The 19,345-nt window shown below is 38.7% G+C and overlaps 1 protein-coding gene across 14 annotated transcripts in view; it reads right to left on the reverse strand.

Moving 5' to 3' along the window:
* Positions 1 to 19,345, reverse strand: part of Tcf12 (transcription factor 12) — a 296,372-nt gene that overhangs the window by 28,917 nt on the left and 248,110 nt on the right. For all 14 annotated transcript variants that reach the window (XM_031345466.1, XM_031345461.1, XM_031345467.1 and 11 more), the window contains 5 exons: positions 14,238 to 14,343; positions 12,681 to 12,820; positions 12,130 to 12,274; positions 11,735 to 11,799; positions 4,425 to 4,503 (listed from right to left, as the gene is read on the reverse strand). In XM_031345466.1, the coding sequence (XP_031201326.1) occupies positions 4,425 to 4,503; positions 11,735 to 11,799; positions 12,130 to 12,274; positions 12,681 to 12,820; positions 14,238 to 14,343 (535 nt within the window). The remainder of the gene's footprint in view (positions 1 to 4,424; positions 4,504 to 11,734; positions 11,800 to 12,129; positions 12,275 to 12,680; positions 12,821 to 14,237; positions 14,344 to 19,345) is intronic.

A 19,345-nucleotide genomic window follows, 5' to 3' on the forward strand; every position in this document is an offset into this window, starting at 1 on the left:
CAGAAATCTGCCTGCCTCTGCCTCCCAATTGCTGGGATTAAAGGCGTGCGCCACCACTGCCCGGCTGTTGTTGGTATTATTGTTATTGACTGGGCTATCCACATCATTATTATTATTATTGCTGCTGCTGCTGTTGTTATATATAGACTGGGCTATCTACTGTTACATCACAAGGTTAAAGTAGAATATTAGCAGGGCTAAATCAGTGACAGATACCTCTTTGAACGTCATACAAATTCTGTGCTATACTTCATGATCAAAGGTTCTATAACTATACTAGTAACCAAATATTTTATGTTGTTGGTCACAAATGGGATAACGTACAGTCATATAAGACAAAGTTAGCTCAGAAATTAGCACTATTATCTAGTAAAATTGAAATTACAGGCATTTAGTGGAGGCTGGGGATGTAGCTCAGTGGTAGAATGCTTGCCTAGAAAATGCAAGTCCCTGTGTTTGAAACCTATTAGGGCTACAGACAAAAATAAAAGAAACAATCACTTTTATCTTAATCTGTCTTATAAGATAATCTTGAGAGATATGAAAGTGTGTCACCAAGCTAATTGTCTTTTTTTGGGATGGAACATTAATACCATCTCCTTATGTAGATAGATTCATAATGTAGTAGTAGTAGTAGTAGTAGTAGTAGTAGTAGTAGTAGTAGTAGTAATAATAATAATAATAATAATAATAAAAAACAGTAAATATATAAAAATCTTGGCAGTCTTGGAGTACTGGTGCCTTATTAGCTATAAATGAGACCTTTGAGTGGGGTGGGAATCAGATTCTAGACACAGACCATAATGTTAGCTAGACTACATCTGATACTAGATAGAGTTGTAGCTTCATTTCTTTGCAAAATTAGCATGAGGGCAAAATACACAGGTTAAATTTAGAATCATACTGCTGCCTCTAGCATGTAATTACCAACTGTTGCATACAGGTAAATAGAGAAAATGAAGTGCAGGAGCTAGAAATCTTGGTGTGACTTAGAATAGGCTATCTTCCCTGCCTGAGCGCATCACTTTATGTTTGGTGGTGGACATGTCCATAAGACCACATACTTTGTGGGAAACAATTTCTGTTACTGTCCTGTGGTTGTTTGTTTACTTACTAGCCACTATAAAATATAGATCTCAGTTTAGAAGAATTATAGAGAATTCACTTGTTACATTTAAAAGAAGCAAGCTAGATCGTGACCAGGGTTAGAGTTGAATTATTTCTGGGAATAATGTAAATTTATGCAGTGTTTCTGATCTGCTATTACTCTCACCAGGGCTTAGGAAGTAGAACTGGTTCATAAGCTAAGAGAATGGACACTCCCTCCTGTATAACTCAGGGTAGTTATAAGCTTCAGTTCATTTGTTCTCTCTCTCATTTCTGAGACAATGTCTTCTATATACCTGTGGTGGCCTGGAACTTTCTACATAGACCAGGCTGGTCTCAAACTCATAGAGATCTGCCTGCTTTATGCCCCCTGAGTGCTGGGATTAAAGGTGTACACAACTTGTGGTTTCAGTTATTTCTTACTCCAGGCCCACAATTGTCTCTCTTTTTAACCTCACCCTAAACTCAAGCCTTCATGGGCCTCCACCCTACCCTACTGGAATCTAATACTTACAGTTTACCACAACACACCCAGTCCCCTTTCTGCACATGACTAGAAGAGGAGGGCAGGCACTTTCTCATATCCAGATCTGTACTGTGCTCTTCCCTTTAAACTCGCAAAAGCCACTTTCTTCTTATTAAATTTCACCTCATGAAACCTGTGCCCTAACCTGACCACAACTCAATGTCAGTCCTGTGGCTTTATTTTCATTGTGTTTTCTCATCTCAATTGGAAACTTGCTCAAGTAAGGCAAGTATTTTACACTAGGCATGCTCACAGATGACGTACACAACATAATGTTTTGATTAAATTAATATAAACTTTGACTCAACTTTTACTGTGAGGTTCTGAGAACTGGTACCAAGTTCTAACATTACAGACATTGCCCATCTATATTCCATGTGAAGGCAAAGAAAGTCAAGGAATGTTCTGCTTTCCTGCCTCCCAAGCTCCCATATTGAACATTTTCACCTAACATAAATGTTGCGCCACTTCCAAAACTGTAGTAGGCACAGCCATTTCTCTTCCACCTTGTTGCCAAGGTACTAAGTTTGCTCAAGGGATGAAGGGTACACCTGTTCTGTCTGAACGACATGACAGAATAATTCTATCCCAACTCTAATCCTAATACCTAAGATAAACATTTCAGTTCTACTGCAGATGCAGGTAAGCAAGGCAGGCCCCAAGCTACTGCAGATGCAGGTAACCAAGGCAGGCCCCGTGCTGGCCAATGAAACAGGAGGTTAAGTCTGTAGGAGAGGCTTCTGGAAAAGATTTCTTAAAAGACAAGGGGAAAAGAAAGGTCTTTTTTTTCTTCTGTTGGATACTGTTTGTTGTGTCTTAAAGCTGCAGATTTCTAGCTACTCTGCTATGGGCTTCTTGTCACTTAAGAACAAATGCTCACAGGCCTTTAAGCCCAGTACCTGGGAGGCAGAGGCAGGCAGATCTCAGAGTTCAAGGTCATTTTGGTCTTTATCTCAAGTTCCAGCCCAGCCATTCATACAATGTCTCAGAAGCTTCCTCATAAAATTACATAAAAATGCATGCTTCTGGTTTGGAAAGTTCTGGAGGAAAATGAGGTGGATTTATTCAAGAATGATAGCCATGAAGCTGCTTGTGGGGATTTGTTGCCTGTGGGTTTATGCTCACAGATCCTGTGATGAATCTGACCCTTGGTTGGACACAGGAAACAGGGTTAACTGGGGATGACGCACTCATTTCAGATAACGGATCAAGGCCACATAAGGGACAAAGCAATCTCCACAGCCAGGAGCTCTGGTGTGCTGTTTCCTTTTCTTTTGACTTTGGGTGTTTATCACCTAGTGCTTTTCCTGTCACCCTGTCTCTGCTCTTCCATGGTGCGGGTACTCATGTAAACAAGGGAAGCAGAGACAAGCACACTAGACAGAGAGGCAGGCGATACGCCTGTATAAATACTCTAATTTGGTCTTTCAGCAGCATCATGTGAAAACGGTTCTCTATGACTGCTGAATTTAAAGGAGGTTCACCAACAGACAATCAGCAGTACCTGAGTTACAGGAAAAAGAGTATCAGCTAAGCCTCATTTACCAATGGAGACCTTAGACTCGACTTACCATTCTCAGTTCTACTCATATCTTCTTAGAGGCTGAGCTCCCAGCTCCTCTCCCATGATTAGTACGTACAGTAAAGGCAGACAGGTCATATAACAAAGTATAAAAACAGGTTGTGGCAAAAATTATGCTGAGAATTTTGGTAAAACAGTGCCAAGATAGTGAGCAGGGCTAAGTTCCATTATTCTCTCTGTAACTTCAGCCCTGTTACACAATTCTAAGTCAATGGGTCTTTCATCATCTTGCCTATGTGGGTAACAGCTGCTTAGCATTTAATAGACAGCTGAAGCCATGATGTCTGAAAAAGTGGCACAGCCTGCTGCTAGCTGGAAGCAGCTGCTGCAGCTCAGCATGTCCATCCTGGAATGTGGCTGAGTAGAGACACAGGGCTAACACAAAGCACAGGTGACAGCGAAAGCTGTGACTTCAAGAAACCCAGCACAAGGCTGGATCTAACTGTGGCGAGACTGGGAAAGCAGAGCTGCCGCTGCTGAGGCTGACTGGCGAGGCAGGGATGTGGTGGTCCCACTCACTCAGCTAGTAATATTTCTTTTTCAAAACATTTCTCTTCAGCAAGTCCAACCCCTCCAAAGTTGCTTAGAAAAATATGGGTAAAGTTTTAAGATTATTGTTTGAAAGATATTTTCATATCACTTTACTTAATTCTAATAAGAAATATCACTTATAATTATAGTATCTCTACAAATTCATCCCATAGGATAGTTCTAGAACGTATCAATTAACTAATGTTAAAAATCTGGAGAAAGGAAAACAAAGTGAGCCACTTAGGCAGCTCCACTACTGCTGCTCACCATGCATTATCATCCTGATAAGTTTTCATATAAAAATGTGAAATAATGACCTAGTAATCAAAGGCTTTTGTTTGTTTTAAGTCAGGGATTCTCAGTGTAGCCCTGGCTGCCCTGGAATCAGAATGGCTTTGAACTCAGAGATCTGCCTGGCTTTGCCTGGGATTAAAGGCATGTGTCACCACCACCACCCATCTACAACAATTGTTTCTGGAAACCACCACAGATTATTTAAAAAACTAGGAAGATACGTATAAATAATTCAAGATGAGCAAACATTTCAATATTTCTTCAAAGTATATCAAAGTCAGAATATTTTTCATAATTTAAATAGGATTTTATTGAAATTTTAATGACTCAGAAATCTTTCCAAGTAGAAGACTTCTACATGTTATGAATAACAGAGAAACCCACCTGTGAGAGGTGAAGGAGATCCCACTGGTGTTGATGGGTTTGATGGAAAACTACTGCTTGTGTGGTCAGGAGAATAAATCTAACACAGAAAATAAGAGATATATATGCATCAGAATATAATAGCAGCAAAACCACAAACCCATTCATGGTGCTGTTTTGTGATCTCAGTCATACCACCCAAGACTCACAGTGACAACACTTTTCATCAAACTATACACTGTTTTGTAACTAGAGACCAAAGGAGCTTCAGTTTTTAAACTAAGATGAAAAAAAATTACATAATTTCAACTGTGAAAGGAATAACACAGGCATCTATTTCTCAACCCCCACCCCCATTTTAATTTGAATTGTCACCTTTTTTCCTTTTTTTTCTTTTTGAGACAAGGACTCAAATAATACAAGCTGTACTTAAGCCTGCTATGTGGCCAAACATAGTTGGTTTTGTTTGTTTGTTTTTTAAGATTTATTTTATTTATATGAGTACACTGTTGCTCTCTTCAGACACCAGAAGAGGGCATCAGATCTCACTACAGATGGTTGTGAGCCACCATATGGTTGCTGGGAATTGAACTCAGAACCTCTGGAAGAGTAGTCAATGCTCTTAACCGCTGAGCCATCTCTCCAGCCCTATTTCTTTATTTTTGCTTTTGTTTTGTTTTGTTTTAAAGACAGGGTTTCCCAAGATATCTAATTTTTCTAATTATTGTGGTTGGAAAGTTTCTAATTATTAGCAGAAAATCAAGATGTGAGGTTGAATATGGCTGCACTTCTGTAATCACCAACACTTGGGAGGCAGAGGAGAAAGGATCACAAGTTCAAAGCCAGCCTGGGCTAAACAGCAAGCTACAAGCCATAGAGTTGTCTCTACACCTGTGGCTAGTACTTGGAAGGCAGAGGTGAGACTGTAACTTTAAGGTCGACCTGGGCTACATTGTCAGTGCAGGTCTGCTCATACTGAGGTGAGTCTTTACCTCAGAAGAAAACAATCTATTATAAAGATAAAATGTCTGAAAAGTAGACCATATTTAAACAATACATTATCTAAGTAATATAAAAATGATAATCTCACAAAAATACTTAAAAAAAGATGGAGTCTTTTAGATTGTTTTGTTCTAAGTATTTTGAGTCAGGATCCTGATAGGCTCAGACAGACCTTGAATTTGTGATCCTTTTGACCTAGCCTGCAAGTTCTGGAGTTGTAAGTACATGCTACCAAGTCTAGTCTTTATGCATTAAAGTGGTCTCTAAGCCTGGCAGAGTACTGCACAACTTTAATCTTAGGACTTGGGAGGCAGAGGCAAGTGGCTCTCTGTAAGTTCAAGGCAAGTCTGGTCTGCATAACGAATTCCAGGACAGCCAAGCTTACACATAGAGACCCTGTCTTAGATGATCCCACCTCCTCCAGTACATCCCCCACCCCCCCACACCCCCAAAAAGCCCAAACAAAAAGCAAACACAAAACTTAAATCCAACCAATAAGTCTTCCAAACAAAAAGTCTTTGAAAAGATGGGCAGTGGTGGCACATGCTTTTAATCCCAGCACTTGGGAGGCAGAGGCAGAGGCAGAGGCAGAGGCAGAGGCAGAGGCAGAGGCAGAGGCAGAGGCAGGTGGATCTTTGAGTTTGAGGCCAGTCTGGTAACAGAGTGAGTTCCAGGATAGGACAGGCAAGCTACCCACAGAAACCCTGTCTGGAAGGAAGGGAGGGAGGGAGGGAGGGAAAGAGGGGAAGGGATGGAAAGGAAGTGTGTGTATGTTTGTGTACCTTTGAAAAAGTTTTTTATGTTCTCCTTTTTTTTTTTCCTTTTTTTGGTTTTTCAAGACAGGGTTTCTCTATGTAGCCCTGGCTGTCCTGGAACTCACTCTGTAAACCAGGCTGGCCTTGAACTCAGAAATCTGCCTGCCTCTGCCTCCCAAGTGCTGGAATTAAAGGTGTGTGCCACCACTGCCTGGCTATGTTCTCCTTTCTAAAAAGCTAACCAAAGAAGATATAATAGTCACTCTTAGTCCTTTAAAAAGTTACTTGTCTGCTTTAGCTCCAACAATTGTATATTATGAAAATTAAGCTTTTTCTCAAAGGACACGAAAACTTTTACAAACATGTCTCAACATCTTTAACATTATCAATCACTGTTTCTAATCTTCAGGAATCAAATGTACCTTTTATGAGCAACTAGTGCTCACTCATAAGTATATAATCCAACACTGATGAGGGAGGTGCAGATAAGTGAGAAAATAGTCACAAGACCAACCACACTCACGGATCACTTTACTCCTCACCGTGAGAATCGACTGTGAAAGCATTGGAGAAACGCCCTCCATGGCAGCCTGCCGCTCCTCGCTCCTCTGTGCTTCTGTCCCCTACTCTCAAAGACTTGCCTAGTTACTACTGTGCTGATAATGCCAAGGTGGAATGTTAGAAATGAAGAGCCTATGCTAGGAGTTACCACTGGAATGAGTTCTGGGCTTCCGGTTTACCTACGTTCCATCACTTCTACTCTCCCATTCTCGTAAAGGTTTCCCCAGAGTCCGAAGTACCCTTTTCTTCTATAGTCACCGCAGTTTAACGCTTGGTGATGACGTTCTTATTTTTACACTTCCTGGTAGGTGAATGACTCCTGAACTGATTCACACGGTCTCTTGCCTCACCCTGGTTGCTGACTTCTCCACCTGGACAGGCTGGGTAGGTCACATCTGAACTTTGAGTCACTACTCTTTCTATCCTCTCCACCTTTTCTCTTCTCTTCTTTATTTTGGCTTGTGCCCCCTGATAGGTTTGGCTCGCAGCGGCGCGTCCACAGACACCAGATACAAGCAGCTCTGTGTTTTTGGAAGTTTAATTAGGAGGGGGGGAGGGAGTGAGGACCGCGGGGCGTGAAGGGAGAGAGAGAGGAGAGAGAGAAGAGAGAGAGATGGAGGGAACTACCCATATATTTATATGTGTGGTGACGTAGTAATGCAGGTAAAGGCGGGAGCTGAACCCAATGGATTCTGGGAATATGGTCGCTGTTGCCCTGGTGACAGGTCTGTGGACCCGCCCACATATCTGCCGCAGGCAGGTTCTGGATGCTAACACCCCCAACTCTTCTCTCTGTACACACCAGTATTCACAATTCTAAGTTTTCTGGCATAAGTACTCATTCTTACACTGCTTTAAATCTGTGTGTGCATGTGTGTGGAGGCCAAAGGACAACCTCAGGAGTTGTCCACCTTATTTTTGAGATAGATCTTTCATTGGCCTGACTCTCTGGCTGGCCAAGTCCTGGGGATACATTTGTCATTTTTCCCAGTGTTTGGATTTTAATAAGTGATAAACTGCATGTGAAATTTGCTATAATATTTATCAGTAAAAAGATTCTTTAAATAATAGAATTTACCTTAGTATTTAGGTAATAGGGATCATAAAACAGAAACAAGAAAATGAAAGAGCTTGTTATAGACGACTTCACTCCAATCCACAATATGGTATAAACTTTGAAAACAATTATGTCCTAAGGTTCTGTGATTGCTGAGAATTAGTGTTAATATTCAAGGCTATGTGTATCTCACACTTAGGTAGGCACAGGCTTTCTAGGCTCTTCTGCTCTGCCCTTTCAATGAAGCAATCCCTAAGTATGTCAAATGCTGGTTAGAGTTCCTTTATGTGGAAGAAAGTTCCTTTATGTGGAGTTTATACTTTTTACTCTTGTAAAGAGAGCACATATGTGGGAGGAAGAGTGGCACAGCAACACCGGTACACAGAAACCTTTCTGATGGCAGATCACCTCGCCAAACTGTATCTCTGCAGGCTCATTCCATTACAAAAACAACTGAATCACATTATTTCATAAAATTCGTGATTTCTTTAGAAATCCTAAATACCAGGCTTTTTTGGCGAAGATCATTCTAAGTGAAGATTTCTTTCTCTGTTTTCTGGTCTTAAGGAACTCCAATATTGGTGTTTAAAGAAGAAAAAAAGTCACGTTAAAAATGGAGGTGGTAGTGGCTTAAGAGTTTGGGGCAGGAACAAAGTCAGAGCTCATTTTACATGCAGCCCACAGACACTTATAGTTAAATGGCTAATGATAAATAACTCCCAGTACCTTCTGCCAGACTTAAACGGTAATATTCCTCATTTTACTGCAACAAATGAGTCTCCTCCTCCTATCAGTCATGGTCTATTCCAATCAGTAGGGTGCCAATAAAGCCAGAGGCTAATGAAAAGGGCTTCAGACAAAAAGAAACAATGGAGAGCGCCAGGCCCAACCCAGGAATGGAGAGTCCAAGGTTTTAAACACTGAAGCTTTTGGACATTTCAGTTAATCTTTATTATGCTAATGTTATTGAGTCTAAGGAACAAAGAAACTTATTTCATGAATTACTTCTAAACGTCAACTTCCCTGGATTTTCTTTTCTTTTGTTAGTGACTACTGACCATTTAACTATCTAGATTAAAACACACACATTCTCCCTCTCTTCTTCCTTCCCCGTCTCTTAGAAATCAAAACATAAATTATCACAAAGAAGTCTGATATAATCAACAAAGTTAAACAGTCTTCTCGTTTGATCTCTTCTAAATTAAAGACTGAATGTTTTGATATGGTATTAGGCACTGAAATAAACCAGATGTTTCTTCCTCCATCTAACTCTCCATGGGCACAGTCTTAAAGGGTGATTGTCTGGCAAATGTTCAGGGACACACAGATTTTTCCTTTCCTTCTATCTACCCACGTCTATTATCTAAACTAGTGCACAATCCACAGGGCTTTGGGGACTTTGTGTAAATACCTTCATGTACAATTCTCTTTCTTGCTATCCTGAGATTAAGACCACAATTATCCAGGCTTAAACCTAAAATAAAAGAACCTTTGCAAACGTATTATCTGGCCTTACATGTTTAATCACGCAGCATTCTGCGTGTTCTTTAAAACCTAAACTGAAGAACAAAGGTTGTACCCTCTGGTGTTTCACACATGAAAGACCTTCTAAGGCAACTAGGGAACTAGAATTAACTTCTAATGACAACAGTGGTATTTTCCCATCAAAAATAGATGCTATTATTATATTAGAGATACCACATTCTAACCATTTGCAATACTTAACATAAAATTCTGATATGCATTCACATTCTCACATGTAATCTAAGTTTCTTCCTCTCATTTCTCCTAATTCTTCCAATCACCAGACAACTCACTGTTTTTGTTTTTTAGTACATTATACAAACTAAACATTACTAATGTGAATGTGAGTCTGTAAGGAAGCTGAAGAAACAATGCTGCTGGAGAAGTAGGGGAGGCTGAAGGGACAGGAAATGTGCACATGAGGGTCTGCAGTGATGGAGCAGATGGAATGTATCACCCTCAGCTATGACAGAAATGATTTATGGAATGACCTGGCTGTTCCCGCTTAGTAACAACACAGGATGACAGAGATGAGTTTCCATGACAACCAAAGCCCACCCATTAGCTAGATTAAACATTTCTTCCTGGCTTCCACTCATAGTAAATTTGTACTTTTTTTTCCAAAATGCCATCCTAGTTTGTCTAGCATGCTGTTCATAATATGGAAGGAAAATCAAGGATGTCAGGGTAACTAAAGGAAGCTTGACGGACCACTGAGAACATTATAAAGTCCCGTCTGATCATACCACAGTTTCTTTACATATGTTTTCCTCAGAAAAACAAAATAACTCCCAAATGGAGGTTTTATTTTTAAAATTTGCTTAATATTAAGAGTCAAATGCTATTTGTCCCTTTATATGTGAATGAACTATCTGCTACTGGATCTTCTCTCCTTTCTGGCCTTAGCATTCCAAATTAATTGTAACCTTTTAAGAGTCAGATATAATAAACTATAATTGTTGTCCCTATTGTTTTGATATGGCATGACAATCAAATACCCAAGAAAATTCTTCCTACACAAGACGTTTTCTTCAGTGGAAAAAAAAAAGGTAGAGACAACTCTCTTTAATGATCTTGCACATCTCTAGGACAGTCCCTCCAGCACAACTTCCTAGACACATAAAGCAGTGGAAGGGCGTCTGAGGCTAGTTCCATGGGGGTCTACTGTATATGAGCCCTACCCTCACTAGCTAGTGATCCCTAGGGCAAACTACTTAAATCTTTTGAGCTCAAGTCACTTAACCTTTAAACCTCAGTTCTCCCACATATAATGTGGGGATGATAATGCCAACCTTGCAGAGTTTTCTTGAGAATTAAACAAAACAGGGCACAAAAATGCTTAATGTAGTGTCAAGCAACTAGAAAGCACTCAGACCACAGTTCATCATTTCTGTGGGTTTGTACCCCCACCATTATGTTCCAAGATTAATTCCAGCAAACATTTACTGGGCTCCACTGTGTACAAGACTCTACTACGTGGTAGTAGAAGAGTTTGCCTTGGCATCATATCTCAAAAAAACTTGTACTTAACAGCTATAGAGAAAGGTTTATTTACTTGAACAATACATAAAGAGGTTTCTTTCTTCAAGAGCTCAACAGCTGCTCACTACCAGTCACATATCAGAGTTCTGCTTTCTCTATCAATAGCAAATATTTAAGAAAGTTCACTGCACTTCAGACAAAATATAATTCTAAGAGACATACTGCTCAAGAAAAAACAGTGTAATAAAAAAACTTTATAAGGCAAAAAGCATAATTTGAATTTCAAAAATTAGATTTGAATTTTTATAATTAATAAGTACCCTTCTTTCCTTTCTGGCCTTAGCATTCCAAATTAATTGTACCATTTTAAGAGTCAGATATAATAAGCTATAATTGTTGTCCCTATTGTTTTGATATGATAAAGACTAGCTGTACTATATTGTAAGATATTTTTGAATCAGTTTCATTCATTTTAGCATACATATTTCAATAACTCTGAGACCCACACCCTGGTTTTTGATTGAACCAGCTGTAGCTATTGTTTTTTTCCTTAAAAAAAAAAAAAAAAACCCTAAAATATAAATAAAAGTATTTCTTATCTTGTTAAAGCCTTTGTTAAGGCATTTCCTTCATATTTGATAAATTGGACTTTCTTTCTTGGTTCTCCTTGATTTATTTGAGTGGGCCACTAAGTATTTAACACACATACTTTCCAAATTCCTCTTTGTTTTATCTGTGTCTGTTCTACTCAAATGAAGACATATTTAAATGAAGCCACAAATACAGATTTTGTAAGTATGGAAAGGAAGGTATTATCATGAACTAATTAATGATATGTATCAATATAAACAAAAACAGCTATTCAACTCTTCAATAAATAGTAATGTTGAAAGTGTTGTAACTATGGCATTTACTGCCCACTCAGCAGAGTGTGTAAACCCCATACTTACAGATGCCAAGGCCTTCCCAAGTGCATCCCCTGTCTGTGAGCTTCCGGCAGCGTTCCCTCTGGTTCCTGGATGGTTCAAATAGGTAAACAGATCATGGAGAGTAGCAGGAATGTTATTTCTTTTCTTAAGTATGCACCTACTATTTCAATGGTAGGTACTCTGGCTTACGACCTCACATATCACAGAGAATTAGGAAACACTCCTATGTGCTGTATTTAACAATCTATAAAAATAAAAGTGAGTTCCTTATTGGCTTTTAGATTAATGGAATTTAAAGGTTAATTATCTTGTTTTATCTTTATTTAAACTAAATACTAAAACTTTCATTGAACAATATGGATTTCAACAAAACTCTAAAATTAAGCTTAGGAAGTATTCCTAACCCAGAAGCTCACCTAGGATGCTATCTGATCCATTGATGGGAGGAGTATGTGAGGCGGCAACGTATGGTGAGCTGCTGGTACTACCACGGTGGAAGCTGGACATTGGCGGAAGACTTGTGTTTATGTCTGTTGGTGACACTGAGTGTGGAGGATAACTCTAGGAAAAGGGGAAAAGAGACATGATTGTACCACATGTGTTCTGAAGGCTGGGGATACTGCTTAGTGTAGAGCACTTGCCTAGCATGCATGATGGTTGGAGCTCTTAGTTGCACGTTGCTCACTCAGTTGCTCTTTGCCCTGCTCTCCCTCCCCCCACATATATACAAAGAAGGAATAAAAAGCATGTATTTTCTGAATATATGAATGAACACTAGACAACCTGCATTAAAGGTTAAAATGAGCAAGACCCATGACTAAGTTAGCACCCAGTGTGGTAGGTAGCCATACTGAAAAAAGTCATCATAAAGGAAGTCTATAAAAAGTTCAGTGTTCAGAAGTTTTGGCATAATACATTTTTATACAAAGAGAAACATGTGAGGACAAAATATTATTTGACAGCCTACCAATCGGTCATGTGAATGAAGGCTGCCATAACTACTGGACTGAGACATGTGGGAAGTGGAGGTCCCCAGAATTCCACCAAAACCAGGTTGGCTCATCCCATTTGATGAACTCCAAAGGTCAGAAGAACTGTGGGTCCCATCTAAGATAAAAGAAAAACAAATATAAAGTTTTTCTAGCCAGAATTTTTCTTTTGTTTATATACAAATTTTTTTTTAAAAAAGTATAATGATGTGTGTTTTCAACTGTCCAGTTGCTGCAATCTAGAACCGTTTAGGAAAAGTTAATTCAGTGAGAGATTGCCTAGATAAGACCGGCTGGGGATGTCTGTGAGGGGTTTTCTTTATTGGGTTAATGGAATGTGAAAGGTACCATTTTGTTGCCCATTCCCTGAACCTAAGAATGAAAACCATGAGCTGAGAATGTGGGCACACACACTCACTTCCCTCTACCCTGGACCGAGATGTGGGCTCACAGTTTGTTTACATTCTGACTGCCTTGATCACTGCAGTCTGTCTGCTGTGATGGATTGCACCCTTCTCTAGGGTGCTTTATCACAGCAACAGAAACAAACCCCATACCTGCAGATACTCTAAAAAAATATTTTAAACAAGCCCCATATTCTCCTACTTTAACCTAATATTCTAATTTAACCTAATATTCTAATTAAATTTCTAATTTATCCTAATAACCTGTTTTTTTTTCTCTCCCAGCCCCCAAATAACTCTTTTAAAAAAAGTAACTTTTATAGTAAGGAAAAAACAGCTCAAACTGTAACAGATGGGTCATTATAACCCAAGTATATGTCTTCAAAAGATATATTTCATACCAAAAAGGTTAATAAACACTTGAAATCTGGGGACAAGTTGTATTTAATTTTTGATTAGATGTTCTACCAAAGGTCTTAACCCATAATAGGCAACACAAATCAAATCAGACATTCTGAAAATGTGGAATGGAGGTTTCTCCCACAGCAAGCCTAGGTAAAAAGTGACTATATTATACAGTGAGGCTTCAGATGAGATATCATCAGTGACTTCACACCCACAGCACAGTCAAGAAACCATTTATGTAACAATGGACTGCTCCCACATTCCACAATACTGAACCACAGAAGACCAAACAAAAATGATTCGTTAGAAAGCAATTAGAGGAAATGTAGCACCTCTTCTCTCAACATGTCTCACACAGTTTTCAATATTTAATCTTCCTGTTGGTAATACTGTGTGTGACATAGAACTGATATCTAAACCAGAAACCAGTATTGCTTCTAGCTTGCATCATTCAAAATCTAAAACAAACCATGGCAGCTTAATTCATTTTTCCCAGTCAGTAGTTAGATGACCAATCTAAAGATTTGTTGGATAATTTAACTAAATTAAAATTAGCCGTGAATGTGATATGGCTAAATTTTAACTGACCCCAGAAACAAAAACAAAAACAAAAACACCGTGGCAAAGCACTGTGTGAATTTTTGCAGACACTCCTGTTTCCTCACACTGTAATGCTAGCACACGGACAGTGCTGGCTGGCTCCGACAACTGTTCGGTTGTGCTTACCTTGCATAAAGAAAGTGCTAGCGAACATACTGGTTGGTGGCTTGGGAGACGGGTAACTAGGAGATTCACGGTTGAAATCGTCAGAATTTGGGGATGGTGCATATACCTTAAAACAAAACAGGATAATTAATTCAAATGTATGACTTACATAAAAATGAGGCCTATGTTCCACAAAGAACCTAAGAAGGTCTACCTTAAATCTGTTAGTACATATCACAAACAGAAAACTTAGGAAATCAAAGCAAATTCTGCTGAGAGGTCTTATTCTTAAATTTCAGGTACACTTCCAAGTCCACCAGCTCTTTGAGAAAAAGATTATTTAATTGTTAGGGCTGTAATAATTTCCTTTAGTGAATATTTGCTTCAGATAAGGAAACTGAATATTTTGAACTATCAAGTGGCCAACATTCACAATCCTTAGGAAAACTAAATGGGTATCCAAATAAACAGTGAATGAAATATAATCGCAGCATTCTCAGGACAACTGAACCTTAGAAGAAAAACAACAACAACAAAATAACAAGTAAAGTTATATATGAAGCCTGGCATAGTGGCTAATGCATGTTCTCCCAGTAACTAGTAGGATGGATGGCTTCAATGCCAACCTTGTCAAAGGAGTGAGACTGTCTTAATATCAACAACATCAACTCTGTCAACAAAAATGCCTTATAAGTAAGTCACCAAGGGCCGGGCAGTGGTGGTACACAATTTAAAACCAGCACTTGGGAGGCAGAGGCAGGCGGATTTCTGAGTTCAAGGCCAGCCTGGTCTACAGAGTGAGTTCCAAGACAGCCTGGGCTATACAGAGAAACCCTGTCACCAAGGAAGCAGGAGACATTTAGGTCCCTTTTTGGAACAGGACAGCAGAGGGGTAAGATGTAACTGCTAGAGTTTTCCAGTATCATAATGGATCTGCAAAGATTTGCCACCGGAGGAATCAAATCTAAATAAGGCTTATAAGATTATATTAGATGTTAGAGACTGAGTTACCATTGTTTCTTAACTAATAATAATTAAAAAAAAGCAAGCTACCAATGGATTGTAAAAGTACACCAGAAGTATACCAGGAGTAAGAAAGAAATATAAGTTAATCTTAGTAGCATAAGAAATTGATTTTGTTTTAATTTGTTAGGAGTATATCTATTACATTTCACTATAAAGCAATATTTAAATTTCTCTTAGAGAAAGTTAGTATTATCATTATGAAGACATATGCAAAAACATACATATTGTATGGTCATTGAGAATTTCTGGAAGTATATAGAAGAAACTTAGCAACAGTTACATCTTACAAGTAGGAAAAAAGACTTTCAGTATATGATGTATTTTAACTTTCCCCAGCAGTACATGAAAGAGCCGGGGTTCAAAGCACACAGCTTATTGGCAAAGGCTCGAAAACAAGGCCCTGGGGGGTTAGTACTGGTTCTTACATCAAGGTTACAATGAGAGCAATTTAAAAAAAAATTACAAAACTATCAATTATATATTCACAAGCTATCAAAATTTATTCTTCCTGAATGGCATTAACCATAAAGATTCCCAGTCTTTCTGATGGTCGAATTTCTCATCTGTAAGGTGCTCTATCCTGTACCTCAAAGGGGAAGATGAGATGAGGTAATATCTATAATCAGATGTTTAGCACGGTGCTTCTGAAAATGCAGTAAGTAGCCAGTGAGAGCTAACATATTATATTCCTACCACCCCAACAAAAGGCAGCACACGGTTCTGTATTGCCACGGTTCTGTATTGTCAGATTCTAAAGACATTTGTCACAGGTTTTGTGATAGTTGACTCTACTCATGGTCCCTGAAAAGTTTTGGAGAAGCTATGTTCTTAGAAATTATACAAAGGTCTTGACAGAGAGTATGACACATATATGTATTTAACATAATTTTCTAGTTTAAACTTATTTCATAAAAGATTATATTAGGGGGCTAGAGGTGATGGCTCAGTAGTCAAAAAGCAGGAGACCCAGGTTTTGTCCCCAGCACCCACATGGAGGCTCATAATGATCATAATGAATTTCAGTTCTAGAAGATTCAACACCCTCTTCTGGCTTCCATGGGCAATAGGCATGAAAGTGATGAACAAACATATATATAGCCAAAACACCCATACACATAAAATAATAAAAAGATAAAAAAATGACTTTAGAGGTATTTAAAAAAGACCGTGCTAGATTTAAGTGTGTGTGTGTGTGTGTGTTAGTTAAGTTTTTCAGGAAAAGAATGTAACTATATTCTTTTTCTTAAGTTTTTTTTCAAAGCCTGGCATGGTGGTTCACATCTGTCATCCCAAGACTTGGAAGGCTGAAGCAGAAAGACTTGCATAAATCCAATGCTAGCTTTAGCTACATAGCAAATTCCAGGCTACTGTAGGCTATACAGTGAGATCATTTTAAATAAGTAAATCAGCAAGCAAGCAAACAAACCTAACAAGTTTCAGTTCCTAATCTTAGCATAACTGGATATCGTTTGCCCTTCTCTATATGGAACTCCCCAAACAAGGTGAGTAAGCTTCTAAACAGAGAGTAAGCTTCTAGCCTTTGTTGGAAATACATACCAGAATCAAATGTAGAAGACAGTATCAAAACATGCTTTTCATTACAAACCTGCTCATACTACACACATTGTCGGAAATAAGTCTCTATTTCAATTCTACTTAATAAAATTCTACTGAAGTTATAGCCCAAAATATAATGTGAACCCCATACCTGAGCATTAGAAAAAAATTCCAGCCTTGATGTGTCACTTCATGCAACATAAAGATGTATATTATTTATCATCTTAAATTTCAAAATAATTCACTGATTTATATTTGTCTTTGGTACCTTCAGCTCCTTGTATGCCAGATACAATGTTCTTATGATTTAAAACTTTTTATAAGCTTGCTTCTATGACAACAACAAAGAGAAGTACCTATTTTGATTCACAAACTTCTGTTAAATTAAGAGTAATGACTATCACATAAATGAGGAAACAAGGGTAAGTAAAACAAATCAGAGGAAAACATGCACACACCAACCTGCATACACAAGCTCTGAAGGGGAACTGGAAAAGGAGGGTGAGCCCTCATATTAAAGGCAAAGTTTGTTTGTTTGTTTTTTTAGAGAAAAATCTCTGTACACAGATTTTGGAAATAAAAGCTTTACAAGATAAAGCTGAACAGAATGGCACACACCTTTAATCACAATGCTGAGTTTGAGGCCAGCCTGGATTACAGAACAAGTTCCAGGGCAGCCAGAGGCACACAGAGAAACTGTCTTGAAAAAACAAACAAACACAAAACTTAAACACTCCCCCCTAAAAGAAGATCTTACAAATGAAGATGGTAAATAAAACTCTAAGCATCTTTATTGTTTACACACTAGTACAAGTTCAGGTTTTCATGACAGAAACAGGCTCTCAAAGGCCCTCTGGCAACGTTCTAACTTTGCTTTTGGTATCTCAGTCATGGCTTGCAAAACACAGATGCAGAGCTACGGACCAGGCAGTTGTGCCAGTCTCAGTTCAGATCAAAGCACAACTGATGTGGTCAGGGAGTTTATTAGCTCCAGATGTGGGAAACAGTCAGCCAATTCTACAAAAAGAGCAAGTCTTCCCTCATCACAATCGGTACTGGCTACAAATTAAAACCAGGCTGCTTATATCATCCAATCACCTGTACACAGATGCCAATGTTTTTTATTCTAGTTAAGGATACATTTAAATCTCAAGGATGATTCTGTAGCACAACAAATAATCTTAGAGTTAAGAGACAGGAGTGAGTACTTACACTTTAAGATGATTAAAATCTACCAGGAGTCAAACTATTTTAAAGATATTAAAGGAAAAGACAACTAGATTTTAAGATGTTCTACTTAATTTCTAGACAGGAATTTGAATTCCAGCTTCAGTTTCAGAAAGTCAGGCACAGCCAGCTATTGCAGAAATGCCATTTTGCCTTTAAGGAAGGTGTAAAGGCACTGTTTGTGGTATCTGCTCAACTGATACTCCTAAGTCAGACCACAACTGAAATTGCACCATACTTCTTTTCCACCATCATTAAGTCTGGTTGAAAAGAACAAACTCTTAACAATATCTTGAATGTCCTCATACCATGTAACCCAGGGTAATTTTAAAAAAGGCAATGTAGCACACATCAAGCATATTTACAGTAGTGACTATGCAATTATGTTTAGAATATTTTACTTCATGCAACTGACTGTAGCAAACTGGCAAAGACAGATTTCTCCTGACCTTGAATGCTTCAGTTTAGACATATGAATGACCCTCAGATTTGGTGCAGAGAACTCTGGAACTCTAAAGGTTGGCATTGAGCACTACATCATTTTCCAATGCACCCTTTTTGTAATTAATATTGGGAACAGCACTGTACAACAAGGAAGCATAATGAGAAAATATGCAACACCTCCCCACACCCCTCCCCACCCCAACACCCACATACCCACACCCCACACCCACACCCACGTAAAATCAGAAGCTTTAGCTAAAAAGATAGGTAGGTCCATATTCTGATGGCTGAGACTCTGAATAGCTCAAAAGACAAGGAGGGGAGTGACTGTTACTTATAGGGCCCTTCCCTAGAACAAAAGAAGACCTTCAGGTGATAAGAAAATGCTGTCCTATGTGCCATACAATGTAGCAGTCATTATCCACTGGCCATCTGAGATGTAGACAGTACAAAGAAGAATTGGAATTTTAATTTCATTTTCTTAATTTAAACTGCCACACATGGCTGCCATCCTTTACCCAGATGTTTAGGCCTACACAGAATACTTTGAAAGAAGAATTTTGAAATTGTATATACTCCCAGGCCTATGAAAAGCAGCCCAAATTCTCAAAACATTTTGAAAATTGTCACCTAATTTGGAATAAAGAAACATGGATGGCTGGGAGTGTGGCTAAGTGGTAGGGTACTTGCCTAAGCATGCCTGAGGCCTAAGCTGCATCAATACTTGCAGGGTACAGAGAAGAAGTACATTTTTCTGAACATTCTATGTGTAGAGTTCTATTGGCTGTTTTGTTAGGATGGCTTGAATAACAATTCTCTTTAAGCTTCCATCAGTATACTCAATATCATTAAAAACTTTAAAATATGCTAACATA

This window comes from Mastomys coucha, unplaced genomic scaffold (assembly GCF_008632895.1).
Source record: "Mastomys coucha isolate ucsf_1 unplaced genomic scaffold, UCSF_Mcou_1 pScaffold23, whole genome shotgun sequence".
In the NCBI taxonomy this organism is placed as follows: domain Eukaryota; kingdom Metazoa; phylum Chordata; class Mammalia; order Rodentia; family Muridae; genus Mastomys; species Mastomys coucha.